General features: G+C 43.3%; 1 protein-coding gene across 3 annotated transcripts in view; it reads right to left on the bottom strand.

Moving 5' to 3' along the window:
- The window catches only part of TNIK (TRAF2 and NCK interacting kinase), a 375,800-nt gene that overhangs the window by 147,480 nt on the left and 212,851 nt on the right, over nt 1-15,469 (bottom strand). For all 3 annotated transcript variants that reach the window (XM_040621607.1, XM_040621605.1, XM_040621606.1), the window contains exon 3: nt 6,982-7,038. In XM_040621607.1, coding sequence (XP_040477541.1) covers nt 6,982-7,038 — 57 coding nt within the window. The remainder of the gene's footprint in view (nt 1-6,981; nt 7,039-15,469) is intronic.

Genomic DNA, 15,469 nt, shown 5'->3' with positions numbered 1-15,469 from the left:
ACGCAGTCCCATGCACCTTTTTCTCCCAGCCAAGCCTCCCCCGATGACCACTCCCAAGAAAACCATGAATTAAGAAAAAAAAGACCCGGGGCGCCTGGGTGGCACAGCGGTTAAGCGTCTGCCTTCGGCTCAGGGCGTGATCCCGGCGTTACGGGATCGAGCCCCACATCAGGCTCCTCCGCTATGAGCCTGCTTCTTCCTCTCCCACTCCCCCTGCCTGTGTTCCCTCTCTCGCTGGCTGTCTCTATCTCTGTCGAATAAATAAATAAAATCTTTAAAAAAAAAAAATTTCTTAAAAAAAAAAAAAAAAAGAAAAGACCCATGCTCAATAACCCAGAAGTCAATGAGTTCTACCCCCGGTAGTGCTGTCACTAACTTGCCTAAAGTCTTCCATAAATGAAGTGGCTTAGAGTGCTCTTAAGCCTTCTCTCTGATATGTTGTGCATACACGTACAACGAGCCTACACATCCAGGCCACACGCCCAGTGTGCGCGCACATGTGCGGAGACCTAGACACACATAAGCCACCAAGAGAGGTACATGTACTCTGTAGGCAAGATGGGGCAGACGCAGAAGTGTGCATGTATGGGCAGCTCGGCTTGTTCGTTTTTAGGACTCTAGAAGCCTTCCAAGCTCTACATGCTGTATACCGTACAGAACGGAAGCACTAAATACCTCCCCAAAGGTAGAGGGTATTACGGAGACAAAAATAACATTTGCTTATCTTTGTTAAAAGTTCTCATCATGTGTTTCATCAGAGGGTCTCTCTGCTAAAGACACCTACCCGAAGAGCCCCAAAGGAGTCCCAAGGAGGCGTGTTCAGAAGGGTCTCTGCAGCAGAAGGCCCTGGGTGGGGATTCCCAGGCTTTGTGGAACCCACTGGAGGGTCAGACTCCTACAGCTGAGAATGCCCTTCTCCCAGCCCCACCAACGCAGAACCAAGATCTACTCATTCTTGGATCTCATGGATCTGTCACTTTATCAGGAAACATACGAGCAGCCCAAAGAGATTAGTTTCCTCTTAAATGCTCTCTTAATACTCTCCGCACGCTCCTTAAAAGCTCATCAGAACTGTGATGCAGTCATTGTTCAACTGTTTGTTAAACATCTTTTATGCATGCTGGAATGTAAGATTCCAGAAGACAGTGAGCGTGTCTGTTCTCCTCACCGCCATCGCTCTACAACATAGCACAGCCAGCCACTCCTAAACGCATGAATGAATGAATGAATGAATGAATGAATAATAATAGTGTCAGTCTTCAGCTTCTGGAGGAATCTAGCCGTACGTTCTCTCCTAGATCCTGCTCCATACGAGGTCATTTTGTCTATGCTCGGGGCGAGACTAACACTGTTCGGGGGAGACTGCAACTCTGTGACTGAAGCTGTGACCAGGCTCCAGCTCTCTTTGAGGAGTGAAGAAGTGGTTGGTCTCCCAGGAGCCTCTGGTAGAGGGCTCTGCCCATAGTTAATGGGTTCAGTGAATGTCTGCTGGTGAAGACAGGGCTGAGTCAAACTATTTACGCGTATTAACGAGTAGCTAAGCCAGGTATGGCGCGTAGTTCATAGCACAGGCTGCCATCCCCACGCTCTCATCTACCAATGACAGAAGGTCAAGGCACTCTCTACAATGCTCTTTCCATTCTTGCTGCCTGCCCCATTCAGCATTCACTGTATCTTTCCAGGACTAATAATTGAAATCGTTTATTGAGGACCTGTTATGTGCCAGGCACTACATATTATACCATTTTAGCTGCAACACAAGTTGGGGATGTTTGTATTTCCACCTAACAGATAAGAAAAATGGGACTCGGCAAGGTTAAGAAAGCTGCCCAAGGTCACAGTCAGTAAGGAGGGGAGTAGGGTGCGATCTCAGCTCTACCTGAGTCCGCAGGCCACGCTCCAGTGGTACGCCATCATCTTCCATTCCTGTAACTGGGCTGTGGGGACGGTGGACACACCCTGGCTGAACTTGAACTCCAACCCTTTTATTTACTATCTGTGGGGCTTGGGCAAGTTCCTCAGGCTCTTCGTGCCCTCAATTACTCATTCATAAAATGAACACAGTAGCTGTAATGGGAGCTGTTTTGAGGATTAAATGAGCTAACATATGGTTAACGAAGTACAACTGTGCTTGGCACGGAATAAGTACTCAGCCATTTTTATTTGACCATGGTTGTTGTTGTTATTACTATTATTAATGATGTTATGTTCTGTGCTACCAATCACTCCAAAGAATGGCCTCTCTTTGGGAGGGAGGAACCAAACATGCTTGCAACAGTGTGTCCCTTGACTCTTCCAAACAACTCAAGATGAAAAGATTTTTTTTTTCTTTTTGTCCAATTTCAGCAAACATTCACTAAACCCATTAACTATGGGCAAAGCCCTCTACCAGAGGCTCCTGGGAGACCACTTCCTTACTCCTCAAAGAGAGCTGGAGCCTGGTCATAACCTTCGGTTACAGGAATTTGGTAAGCAAGACAGAAATGGGAACTCAGTCAAGCAGGGTTTAAAACAGATCCTCCTGGTAGGCAAACATTTAGTAAATACTTACTGAATAAATTAATGGAAGAACTCACACTAAATTAAATACTAAATGCCCTTCTATATTAATGGGAGACTTATAGCAATGTGGTGGAGAGGATGGACTTCGAGGATAGAGTTCAACTGCTCGGGCTGAAATAGTCACCCCACCCTGTACATGTGACATTGAGCAAGATACTTAATACGCCGGGTCTTCTCATCTCTGTAATGGTACTGTTAATGGAAGCTGTTTTGTAGGTTGCTGGAAAGGATTAAATAATCAATATATAGCAAGGATTTAAGAGTTCTGGCTCATAATAATCACTCCACCAGTGTTAGTCACCATTATTATTACTTTTGGCTGAAACATAACAAAGGCCCTTGGAGAAGCACTTTACTTAAGGACCAAATCGGTTTTACGCACATCCACTACAATGATATTTGCAATCAGAGAGGTGTGATTCTCCTGGTTTTGCCTACTCAGCCACCTTCCCACCCTCTTCTCAAATATCTCTCGTGCTTTTCTTTGAGGAATCATCCTTTCCAACCCTTAGTCCCTGTAGGTTCTAGGGCCAGGTACCCAATCCAGATATGGAGGAAGGAAAACAAGGGTTGGTTCAGGATTGGGGACATGACCCGAGCTGCGCCACTGATATTCGGACTGGCACTTTGCTGGGACTAACAATAACGAAGTGATCAGAACATGAATCAGGAGCTGTTGGTGGGAAGAAAGCAGAGCCCAGGGACAGAGAGAGATGACATTCCTAATCATATCATGTGACTTCTAATAAATCCCATTTTCAGCTTCATTTGGTTTGAGTGGGGCTTTGGTACGACAACCCAAAGTGTCCTGAGTACTAAGGGCAGAACCAATCATTGTAAAGTGAAAGGCTATGATATTAAGTTATAATCTCCTTAAGTCCTGTGTGGGCTTCAAGGTATCATTGTAAAGGGACTAGTTTACATCAGGAATTTTTATCCAAATGAAAATGAGGATTATTTTCAGGGTTATCAAAGAACAGCAGTCTCTTCACATAGGGTGGCCAGGAAGCAGTGAATATAAAAGCCTAGAAAAGCGCCCCTCTGACTTTCATATATCTGGAGTTCCTTAAGGGGCTTGTAGAAAAGGCGGGTTCAGAGGCTCCGCCCAGAAATTCTACAGCAGGTCTGGAAATGTGCATTTCTAAGGAATACCACCGGAGGGCTGACAGTTCACGGAAGCTGGTAGTCCACTTGGAGAAACACTACCCCAGAGGGCCCAATTTTGTTTAGATATTGCAGGCAAATCTAGAGTACACAAACCCAGCTGGGAAGGAATCCCCAGAAAGCTGCGAAGTGAAGAAATTCTCATAATTATTTCAGGAACTAAAACAACCTCAAAGACTGAGTCTAAGTTGAAGTACTAATTCTGAAGCAAATATTGGCAAATTTGGAAATGTCTCAGCTCTAAAACCAGAAGAGCAGAAGCATTATATCCAGTTCTTTCTGTGGCTAGTTTCTATTAAAAAAAAAAAAAAAAAAAGAGGAAGTGGTGTAGAGTAAAAACAATAATCTAAAAATTGATTTCATGCTTATGGTTTTATCAATTTCATTACAATAAACTATAGTAACTGCCGTAGCTTGCTGCAAACAATTAACAAAGACGACCTTTGAGAATTCATCTCCGTTTTTAGCAGAGCAGCTATAATGAGCACAATTATAATAATTGGTAAGAAGCTTTTGCAGCATTCCATAATACACAGAAGACAACATGGCAAAATGAAATAGATTGTTTTCCGAGGCTACCGCACAAATTTCACAAAGGAAATCTTACGCTGACTGTAGTGTGTAAGGGGGTGATACGAAAGTCATTCGATGCTGTATTAGACACCACGGGAAATAAGAAAACTCTCTCCTGATGTGATGTTCGTATTTATCTTTGTTAAGGGTCAGTGGTTACAAAATAGTGATGTGCGTAAATCAAGAAAATTACCCAGCCCTGTTGGCAAGGGTTCCCTAAGAAAATTAAGTCCAAGCTCCTAAAGCATCCACTGTATGCAATGGACTGACTCTCCTATGTCCTGACAACAGCCTCGGCTCTGTACCGTTCTCTGCAGAATCGAGAAAAGAGTCTCTCATACTCATTTCTGCAGAGCTTTGCTATCTTGTGGAACCCAGTTTAGAAAGGCTAATGGGCATCCCTTGAATGAAAATACAGATGCGGGGATAAATAGCTGTGTTGATTCCAAAGCAAGGTGGTTTAATAGTAAGTGGTTCTTCAAGAATCTTAAAGTCTCGAACATAGAACCAGAAACTATGACAGTAATATTCAGTGCTCTCAAGTCCTACTTCATGCATCAACATACAACTTTGTGCACTGACTAACGATGGCAGCGGGAATCACCGTAGTCCCACACAACAGAGCTTGACAGCACGAATGTCTTGGAACGTCCACACCCAGTAACTGTGAAATTGCCGAGTGCCCCACACTACGTGGAGACCCTATTCAAGGAAAACAGAGTATTAGGACTTCGGCAGAATTGCAAAATACATTCTGACTTGTTTTGTGGTAAAAACTTTGTAAAAGCTTTCCATATTTATTATGGGTTTTTGCGTAGACTGATTGTACCTGATCTTGATTTTTTTGTGTCAGGTCTGCTAACTGATCACACCGATATCCCTTCTCCCTCCATGCCTGACAGAACACAGATTTTTAACTGCACCTATTGGGAGAATAAAAGACTACATTTCCCGGTTTCCCTTGCAGCTAGGTATAGCCAGGGAAAGCAGAAGTTAACTACAGCTCTTTTCTGAACCCGTCTGCTTCCACCCCCTCACTCTCCTTTTCTTGCCGCCAAAGAATGTGGTCCAGGGAAATCTAACAACCACCTTGCACCTAAGTGTGGAAGCCACTCCACCACATCGCTGCCATACACCCCGGGCTGTAGCTTCCAGACCCCTTAACATGGGAGAGCAAGACCCTGGCCTCGTACCTGAGCCTGTGTGATTTCGCGTTTTCTGTTTCAAGTGGCAGAACCTAAACGTAACTAATATAATACACGTGTAGTTTCTTATTCAGTAAAGGCCAGCTGAATTAATAAACTAATAGGATCAAATATCTGAACTGGTTTGGAACCTTTGAAATTTGAATAATGTATTTTTTTGTATTTATTGTATTTTTTATCAAAAATGTATTTATTACAGGCTTCATCGGTAGGAGCCTGCTGCTTCCTCTCCCACTCCCCCTGCTTGTGTTCCCTCTCTCGCTGTCTGTCTGTCTGTCAAATAAATAAATAAAATCTTTAAAAAAAAGGCATTAAAAGTGTATTTATTATATTTATTTATCAAATATATTATTCAAATAAAAGGACAAATAAACGGAAGTAGTACTTTATCTAATGCCAATAAACGTGGAAATAATTTTTTGCTGGTGAAAAATATATTTAATTTAAAGACAAACTCAGATCGATGATAAGGAAGGAAAGGAAGTCAGTACAAGGTGTGGAATAAATGAACATTAGTGAAATCAATACTATGGGAGGGTACCATATAATATATACTTATTAAAGGTAACAAACTGGGCCAGAAAAGACATAGACTGAAATCTGACAAGCAGATCTACTGTGTGCCTTTTTAAATTTGTATGTTGGTTCTTGATATCTTTGTGTGATTCATTCATTCTATGTCTATTTACATTGAATAAACCACTTCCGGGCTGAATGGAAGACTTTGGTCTTTTCGCTTTTATGTACGGGGGCAGGCAGACATCTTAGAAAAATCCCCAGAGCAATAGAAAATTATTAACATGCTTTTGATGTCCAGTGAGTCCTTTCAAGTCTGCTTTTTGCTCTATACTCTCAAAAAGGCATTAAAATATTTTAAATAGACCTAGCAAAAAGGACTGAAAGCATGAGATTTCATTTAAAATAAAGTCTATTCCTTAGATTGCTTTCGATCATCCAAGCAGAAATTTTATTTCAGTGGTGCTCCATGATAACAATAATTTTTGGTTATTGGGATTGTTTGGTCAATATCTTGGAGTAGGGAAATATTCATGTGAAATATCCTAATGAAATTGCAGTAGCTACCCAAACTCTTATCCACTCCAGTATTAGGTGGACCTTTGGGAAAACTGTTAAGACCCATCTCTTCTGTGTAATCTCAGTATTATTCTTTTAATACCTTCAAATCCATGTTCTGTCTTCATATGCAAATATCTGTGGTTGTGTTTATGTAAATTTTCAACACACATTATTCACTCTAACTACATAAGGCAGTGGGTAGGTATCTAATTTAATTAGAGTGATTTACCCATGGTCTTCTCGGTCAGATGTTCAATACTCTCAAGTGCTTTATGTTCAGCTCAGTGGGGAAAGACCTTAGATGTTTAAGAAGATTCTATTTCTGTAAAATGATTTTTTACCACTAATTTCTCTATCACAAATATATAGCTACTGAGATGGCAAGACAGAGATACGTTACCCCTGTGACATCCATAACCTTAATGGCTGCGAGCTGGCCCGTTTTAACATGACGACCCTGTAAAGAAAAAAAATAATAAAAGACTTTAGTTCTGATAAGCAATGTCCACATTCAGTTCCATCTATAGAGATCAGTTACCTAGATCACTGTTAGAGAGTGTGGCTGGGGAAAACGGACACACACACATATACACACACAAATCTTAGTTGCTGTAAGGATCAATTTCCATTTAGTGTTTCCTTTGTAAACCATCTCCACCACTTTGTTTTTGGGTTTGCTTTCATAGTGATTGTTAAGTTAATTGAATAATTTGGTTCTATCTTTTGTCCGAGGTGGTAGGTAAGGGCTTGTGTGGGAGGAAGGGGAGGCAGGCCTGGGTGGAGGTGACCTAAGTATCTCCTTGTCAGAAAATACTTGGTATGTGAAGAAACTTTAGTTTCCTTGATTATGAAAATATCTTGTATTGTCTCAACTGGATAGGATTCTGCTCTTACTTGAGACTGTAAATGTCTCTTTATCTTAAAAGTGAGCCTAAAATAGAACAGATAGTTGTAAGTCCAAATTTGTGATCAAAGAGGCAGCGTTGAGCATAAGCAACTGCTTGCCCAAAGCAGGCATCTTCGGTCTTTGGAACTACCACAGAGTGTCAGCCACACAGAATCAGAAGAGAATGGGGTGTGGTGAGAGGGCAACCTCGGATCAGCAGCTTTCTCTACACTTGCTCCTTGAGAAACTCTCAGACGGTAGCAAAGATGGTCAATCCGCATTACTTCTAAATGCGTTTTATACGTGGCTTCTAAAATACGTTGCAACGATGACTGCTACCAGGCAGTATTCTACTGCCTGCAAGATCAGCTGGATTCAAATACCAGCTGCATGACCTTAGACCAGCCCCCTTACCTTCCCTAACCTTCTAGGCTGCAGTGTCTTCTTCTGAAACATGGAGACAGTGGTACCTGACTCCTAGTATCGCAGTGAGGACTAAATGTGCTAAGGGAGATACAGTGTGTGACGGTGCCTGGCACATGGGAGCCGTCCGCAGATGCGGCCTCTGATTAGTTATGACCCTGTCTTGTGATGAATGTTAAATGTTGTCTTTCCTTCTAGGCTGTATGTTTGATGAAGGCCAGGGCCATGTCTCGTCGTTGTAGTCCCAGTGCCCAGAAGGGTGGGTGCTCACCCCACAGCCGGAGTGGCATGGTTATGGATGAAAACAGCAGGTGATGGAGGCATGGATGCTTGTAGATGAGAAGAGGGGATAGGTTAGGTGCTGTTTGCCCCTTTTCTTCTCATCTCTCTCAGCTTTTTACGCCTATTTACTCTCATTCCGATAGCGCTTCCTTCAGCTTTCGACCTCCCATTCTGCTCCCTCCCTTTCCTCCTGGGTCAGGAAAGAGCGAAAAGAAGGAGGCATCAACTCTGTAACCCAATATGGTCAAGGGCACAGCCCCTCCTACTTATTTCAACTTTCAAGACAGTAAGGGAAAGGCCTGGAGTGCTACCGCACAGACCCCTGGACTGGAATTTCAGAGGCCTGGTTCTTGTCCAGGTTCTGCTCATGACCAGTATGTTCACCTGGGACAAGCGATGTAACCCATCTGGGCCCTCGTTACCCTGTTGCAGAATATGGGGGAAAAGGGCTCAGGGGTTGTGGGGTGGTGGGGGTGGACGAGGCGGAAGGTATCATTGTTACCACCACCCCTTTCCACCCCAAGGAGCATTTGGAAATGCAATTTTCACAATGGCTGAGTGGGAAGAGTAGTGCCACCACAATTCAGCGTCCAGAGGCCAGGAATCCTAACTTCCTGCACAGTTACTCTCACACCTGGGAGAAGCAGGAACAGTGCCCTCTGTTGATAAACACTGAATGGCCTCCCGAGTTGTCCAGGTCCCAGTAGGAGTCTAGGATGCTGTAATGATGACCTTAGCAAAGGAATAAGCAGCTTTTCTGTGGGAATACAGTTGACTCTTGAACAATGTGAGGGTTAGGTTAACTTTTGACTCCTCGAAAACTTAACTACTAATAGTCTACTATTGACCAGAAGAATTACCAATAAAACAGTTGATTAACATATACCTTGTATGTTGTATGGATTATACACCGTATTCTTATAATAAAGTCAGCTAGAGACAAGAAAATGTGATTAAGAAAATCACAAGGAAGAGAAAATCTGCATCTACGTGAACCTTGTGTTGTTCAGGGGCCGACTGTATACAGTCCTCACCATAAGGGCTATCAATCATACCGTAAGCAACGGCTGTTTCTCTACTAAAGCACTAGGGGAGTGTAGGGAAACCAGAGACATATACAGAGCGTCTGCTTGGTGTCCTATAGTTGATTCACCTCGCCGTTCTTCGAGGGGCGCCACACAGCCGGGTAAAGGCAAACACCTGTCTATGGCTTGTACGTCCGCCTGAGACCCGACCCTCTCTCTGCCGTACCACCTTGGGAGGCTCCCGTCTGCGCTTATCCTGGGGTCTTTGAGACGAAACTGTTTGTGTTCTCTAAATGTACTATGTTGTTTCTTGCCTCTCTGATAATGTGTTTTCTTGGCCTAAGATACCCTTCTCCTCCTGAATCGCCAATAAACTTACTCAATCTTCTTAGATTCAACTCAAGTACCACCTCCTCGGACACCTCACTGTCTAGCCCTCTTCACCTCTGAACATGTCCATGGTTCTATTACTCCACTGAGCCCAAAAGACCAGTGCTCCCTCCTGCCCCTCTCTGTTTTTCCTTCCCACTCTCCCTTCCTTGTCCTCTGACTTCATTTGAGCAGAAGCCCCAGCCCCACCCCCACCAAAAAGAAAAATAAATCTTCAATAGGATCCTCCTGGTTCAAGCAGGGGCTTGACCAGCAAAGTCTGGTCTGCTCTGACCACCAGCTTGTTCGCTTCCTCGGTGGAAGCCCCAGAGGCACCCTTGTCAATACACAGTTTGAGAAGGCTACACTTGGTCTTTATCTCCTTAAGAAAAAGGGAATCCTCTCGGAATGAGTAATTTGTCACAAGGACATGTCAACACCTAGTTTTTTCCACCAGCAGCCTGGGAGCCCAGCAGATCTAGCCCTTGGCCCAGGCCCAGGCCCAAGGCCAGGGAGCCGTCGGAATACAAGCATTTCACTTCATGTTTCAAACACAAGGTATGGGGCAGTTCTTGGTTTGAAAGAAATAAATTAAATATCTGCAACTTTTCTGAATTTCGGATATGGTGTTGTTTTTTGCCTTTGTTTTTATTCTAGTAATGGCTATAATGTCATTGAAGGCAACACTGAGGAAGAAAATAACCTACTTCTCTCCTGTTTTCAATTTCACTCCCAAGCTGAAGAACAGTTCTCGATGGCTCTGACAGATGACTGAATGATACACCTCGGGATGGCAGTTTGGGCTTAAATGAGATCCTGGAGATGGAACAATGAGCAGCCTCGGCTCAGTCCCAGGCACAGACATCCCCCGCACTCTGGACTAGGAAGGCTGCTGAGCTGTCAACTTTGGACAGAGGAGGACCACAGAGGAGGCCGCTTGCCATAAGGTGCCTTTTACGTCACTGGACAATGTCAACCCAAATTAGGATCCAGATTAAGGCCGACTTTGAGGGAATAGCCGGGAGTCAGCTGACCTAAAGATCACTAGAAACCTGAGGCACAGTCACTGTTAGGACAGTGTTTAAAGAGGCAACTTCATAAAATCACAAATAAATTGAGTAGGAAGAGCCCCTAAGGTGTCTAATCCAATACCCTGCTAGAGATGAGGCCAAAATCTCACAGTTCATGAGCTCCTACCCGCAGGATACTTTCTCCTCTCTCCCACTTCTGCCATCCAGCTCCTGAATTAAAACTTCTTATCGTGAAAATTTTAAGAAATTTTTAAACAAACCTTCTTTTCATATCTTACTTCAGGAGTTAAACATTGAACCATTCATCACTATTTCAGGTAGGATTAAATTTTTTTTTTTTTTTTTTTTTACTTGAGGGCAAGGCAACACAGGAGGATATTATGACAGGAGAATTATAAAGTGAAAATTTAACATTACTCCTAATTTTAATTTATTTCCACTTATGAAGTAATGAAAAATCTAAACATAGACTCCATTTAAATCTGAATCTAAAATACATATTCAGCCAAGGACAAAAAAAAATTTAATTCTGGGGGGAAAAAAAGACTTTAAAGGGAGACAAAAGGGTTAAATTTTTTTTTCTCCACAAAAATTAGAAAAAAATATCTTGTTGGACTGCAGTTGCTGAGTCATTTTTTAATAAAAGAATGAAGTGGTTTTTTTCCCGCTGAAATAACGAACAATAACAAAAATAAAAGGCTAAATCTAGACTAAAAAGCATAATTGGTATTCCAGTAGGACCCAAAGCCTATTGTCAGTCATGTCCCCCAGCATAACAAGCAGGCCCACAAGGAAGGAGGAAGAACGGGCATCAAATCGAGGAGAGCAAAGGGTGTGGGCTCACTCAGAACTGGTGAGTGCGGTCCGGCCCCACCCTCAGACACGCGTCCAAACACAACTCTGCTCCCCTCTTCCTTCCTTCTACCTGAGGTTAAAAAATACACATGCTGATTCTTGTTCTTTACAACATAACACTGCAGGGAAATCCAAATCACTCAAGGATTATAGTACTCTACCCCTTTACCTCCTCCCTAAAATGAATGCAAAAGAAAAACAATGGTTTTGTCTGAAATAGCCAGGTAAGCCTTGGCTCTGTTACTGCTGTTCTTTTCTAAGGAACAGCAAGATGGCTTTAGAGCCGCTAGCCTGAGGCTAGCCTGGAAGAAAGAGTACTTTCATTTCTAGGTCACTGAAATACATTTGTTTCCAGCAGAGCACAGGAGCAAACTGGGTTTGTGGAAAATGCAGACACTCTACCTACTATTTCCTTCCCTGCTGTCCAAGGACACACACACACACAGAGGTAGAATGTTTTTAGCATCTCGTGTTTAGCTTAGATTAGATCTTGCCTTTATTGAGGAAGACTTCTTCACTTTCCTAATTGTAAGCGAGTGCCCTACCTTTTTGTTTCCACAGCATCCTACATGAACCGTACTGATCATATCCAATGCTGTGATTTTTCAAAATGTGCTTCACAAGAACCATGAAAATTGGGGCGCCTGGCTGGCTCACTTGATAGAGCATGTGACTCTTGATCTTGGGGTCGTGAGTTCAATTCTCATGTTGGGCGTTGAGCTAACTTAAAAACAAAGAAACACACAAAAACCCCACAGAGAACCATGACAATAAACCAAATCAAATGGAAAAAAATCAGAGTGTATCACATGTGGTTATGGCTATTCTTTCATGGATCAAATGTCATAGTTATGTCTATCTATTTATCCATCTATTTATCCATCATTAATGCTATAGGGCACCACCCAGATTCTCCCTTCAAGACTGAAATAACTGACAGCTCTCAGCTAGTTTGATCCCTGGGAATTGGCCTCAACCACAAAAAGCACTGCCAAAGTCACAGTCCCTTCTGGAGACAGCCAAATCAATGACTGGTTGACCCGGGAGTAGAAAGGCCCAGCCCTCTTCTCTTAAAGTGGGACAATTCTGAAGGACCATCTCAGTTCCTGACCTCCTCCAGGGATGGCCGTGGTTTTTGTTAAGACTGCACTGCAGTGACACTCTTTCTTCTGCACAGTTGTGTTTTCTTCATAGATGTAGACCCTGAGACCACTCCCCAGTGAAATTCCTGCATGTAAATCTCCCTCTCAGGGTCTGTTTCTGGGGGAACTCTACCTAAGACAGTTGGTGACAGGAATGGCCCAAGGAAACAGGCTTTAAGAGTAGCTGTCAAGGAGACCCCCATCAGTGGTGGCAGTGGCTCCTGGATAGCCCCTAGCATGCTTTAGCAGTGTCACGGTCAAGACTGTTCACTACTGGGGAACTGGAGTAGGATAGGGGTGCCAAAGAATACACTAGTGACTCCAACATCTCAGACGTAGAGAGGTCCAGAAGAAAGAGTAATTTTAAAAAATGGAATCAGATGGCTTTTGCTGAGAGCCCCTGATGTGCTAGAGAAAAACAATGAAAAGCCAAGAGCAATTAATCACCAACATAAGGCAACCTGTGAAAATCATCAGGGAGGTGTGGTTAAATCCTGAGGCCTGTCTTTAAGTAAGATAGGAACATCACTGCTGTAGGCTCAGAGGGGTTGGGGAAATCAGAGATTTCAAGCTCTGAAGTGCTTCAGCTTGGATGTCTTCATTCCAAGCTTCAGAGCCTTATTCCTTCCCAACTGGACTTGAACTGAGGATTCAACCTTTTTCTTCTACCCTGATAATTAATTCCTGAGTCTGGTCCTCAGCTTTTTCTACTCTCAGACTGTAGAAGATAAGAGGTTTTTTTAAAATGCCACCCAAAATTTTGGTAAAGGGACAACAGCAGCAGTCAAGCCTGAGAAGGCATGGTAGGCATGTCTTAGATGTCTCAGTCACCCCAACAAGTCAGCCATACAGACCAGCAAAGATGACAACCAGGGAGAAGAGAAGTAAAATGGAGAGGAGAGGAGGGAAACGATGAGCCTAGGTTGCAACCATCAGATAAGATGCAATTGGGGCTTCTTATAACTTTGTCAAGGAAAAGAGACCAGCTAGAATACTAGAGGAGCTGTTTCCAGACTTATACAAAACAAGCAGGTCCCAGCATCACAAGAGATTGGCTGTAGTGGCCACTGTGGAGGGCCATCCAGATCCCTTCTTCAGGACTGAAGTGTTCTGCTCCTCTCTGGGAGCTGTCCCTCACCAAGGAGAAGAACTGGACCCAAGGTCATGCTCCCTGCCTAAAGTAATGCCCCTTACCTGGAGGCAGCAAGCGTTCAATGACTGGTCCATGTAGGACTATAAAAGCTTACACCACTTATGTCAAGATGGAACAATTCTGAGGGGCCATTCCAGCTCTGAAGCTCCTTTTTGGGATTGCTTTCAATTTCTTTCTCTGCTCAAATCTGTCTTCACTCTCCCATAGGTATTGATTCTGAGATCACGCCCCAAAATACTTCCGACAATCTCTGTCCTCAAAATTCATTTCCCAGGGAACTCAATCAAAGACTCCATCCTTGGGGTGTGAGGCTCAGTCAGTTAAACATCTGTCTTCAGCTCAGGTCGTGATACCAGGGTCCTGGGATCAAGCCCCACATTGGGCTCCCTGCTCAGTGGGGAGGCTCTTCTCCCTCTTCTCCCTGCTCCTGCTCTCTGTCACTATCTCTGTCCCTATCTATGTCTCTCTCTCTCTCAAATAAAAAAATAAAATCTTAAAAAACAAAACCACACACAAAAAACGAAAGACTCCATCCTTCCACCTACTTTCCCTCCTTCCTTCCTTCCTTCCTTCCTTCCTTCCCTTTCCTTTTCCTTTTTCTTCTCTTCTCTTCTCTTCTCTTCTCTTCTCTTCTCTTCTCTTCTCTTTCTCTTTCTCTTTCTCTTTCTTGATATTAATGTACAATATTTCTTACTGGATCTGAGGTGAAAGTTTTTTTTTTTTTTTTTTTTTTACAAAGGCTCTGACCTAAAGGATAAACAGAATGAACTAAGTCAAGTGTTAGGAAATATATCCAGATAATGGGAACAGCATGTTCAAAGGTCCTGTTATGTTACATATTTGAGCATTTCAGTAACTAAAAGTAGGCCAGTATGCCAGAGTAGAGAGAAAGTGTCTAACAAGTCCATGCAGGGCCTCACAGGCTATTTTGAGCAGCCCTGCCTTTACCCTAAGACCAAGGGGCAACCACTAAAGGGTCTGAAGCAAGGGTGTAAAGTCACCAAGTTTGCATTTTGAAAAGATTGCTCTAGGGGTAGAGCAGAGAATGGAGGCCACAAAAAAGATGATGGAAAAATAGCATTTATAATGTTACTTAGTCATTAATTCAGCTGAGAGAGGATGGGAACTTGAACTAGGATGGAAGTAAGGGAGAGGGTGAAAAGTGGATGGAGTCAAGAGATTTTCTACAGAACTTGGGAATGGCTTAGATACATATTTACCCTGTACCTCCCACCGTGCTCTTGGCACAGCAGGGACTCAGAGTAAATATTTGCGAACTAGTGGACTGAAACAAGTAGTGAGGGCTGAGGGGTGTTTTCAGGTTCTTGGTCCACACCACCCATATGTCCACATCGGTTTCTCCCAGTTCGCCCCATTTCTATCCAGGGCTAAAGTGTACAGGAGCAGATGGGGGGGAGGGGCTGTGAGCAAGAATTTCAATCATCTCACTCATAAATAAGACATGAGAAGCTGAATTTGGTGGATGAAGTTCCCTTAAACTCGACAGATAGGCCCATCTACTTCCCCCCTCCACAGATCACAGAGACTAGCGGTTGGTTTCAGCCTTCCCTCTGGGCTATAAACGATGAGAGTGCAGTGAACTCTTGATGCTCTGGTCGCAGTTAAGATTAAAGCATAGTTGAGATACCTATCTGGACATCTTCAAGAATGCTACCTTTCTTTGATACAACATGTCTCGAGGCAATGAAGTAGGCAAAACAA

The sequence above is a fragment of the Ursus maritimus genome, unplaced genomic scaffold (genome assembly GCF_017311325.1).
Source record: "Ursus maritimus isolate PB19 unplaced genomic scaffold, ASM1731132v1 scaffold_4, whole genome shotgun sequence".
Classification (NCBI taxonomy): Eukaryota; Metazoa; Chordata; class Mammalia; order Carnivora; family Ursidae; genus Ursus; species Ursus maritimus.
Note: the sequence above shows the minus strand (reverse complement) of the source record. Positions and strands in the feature narration are given on the sequence as shown.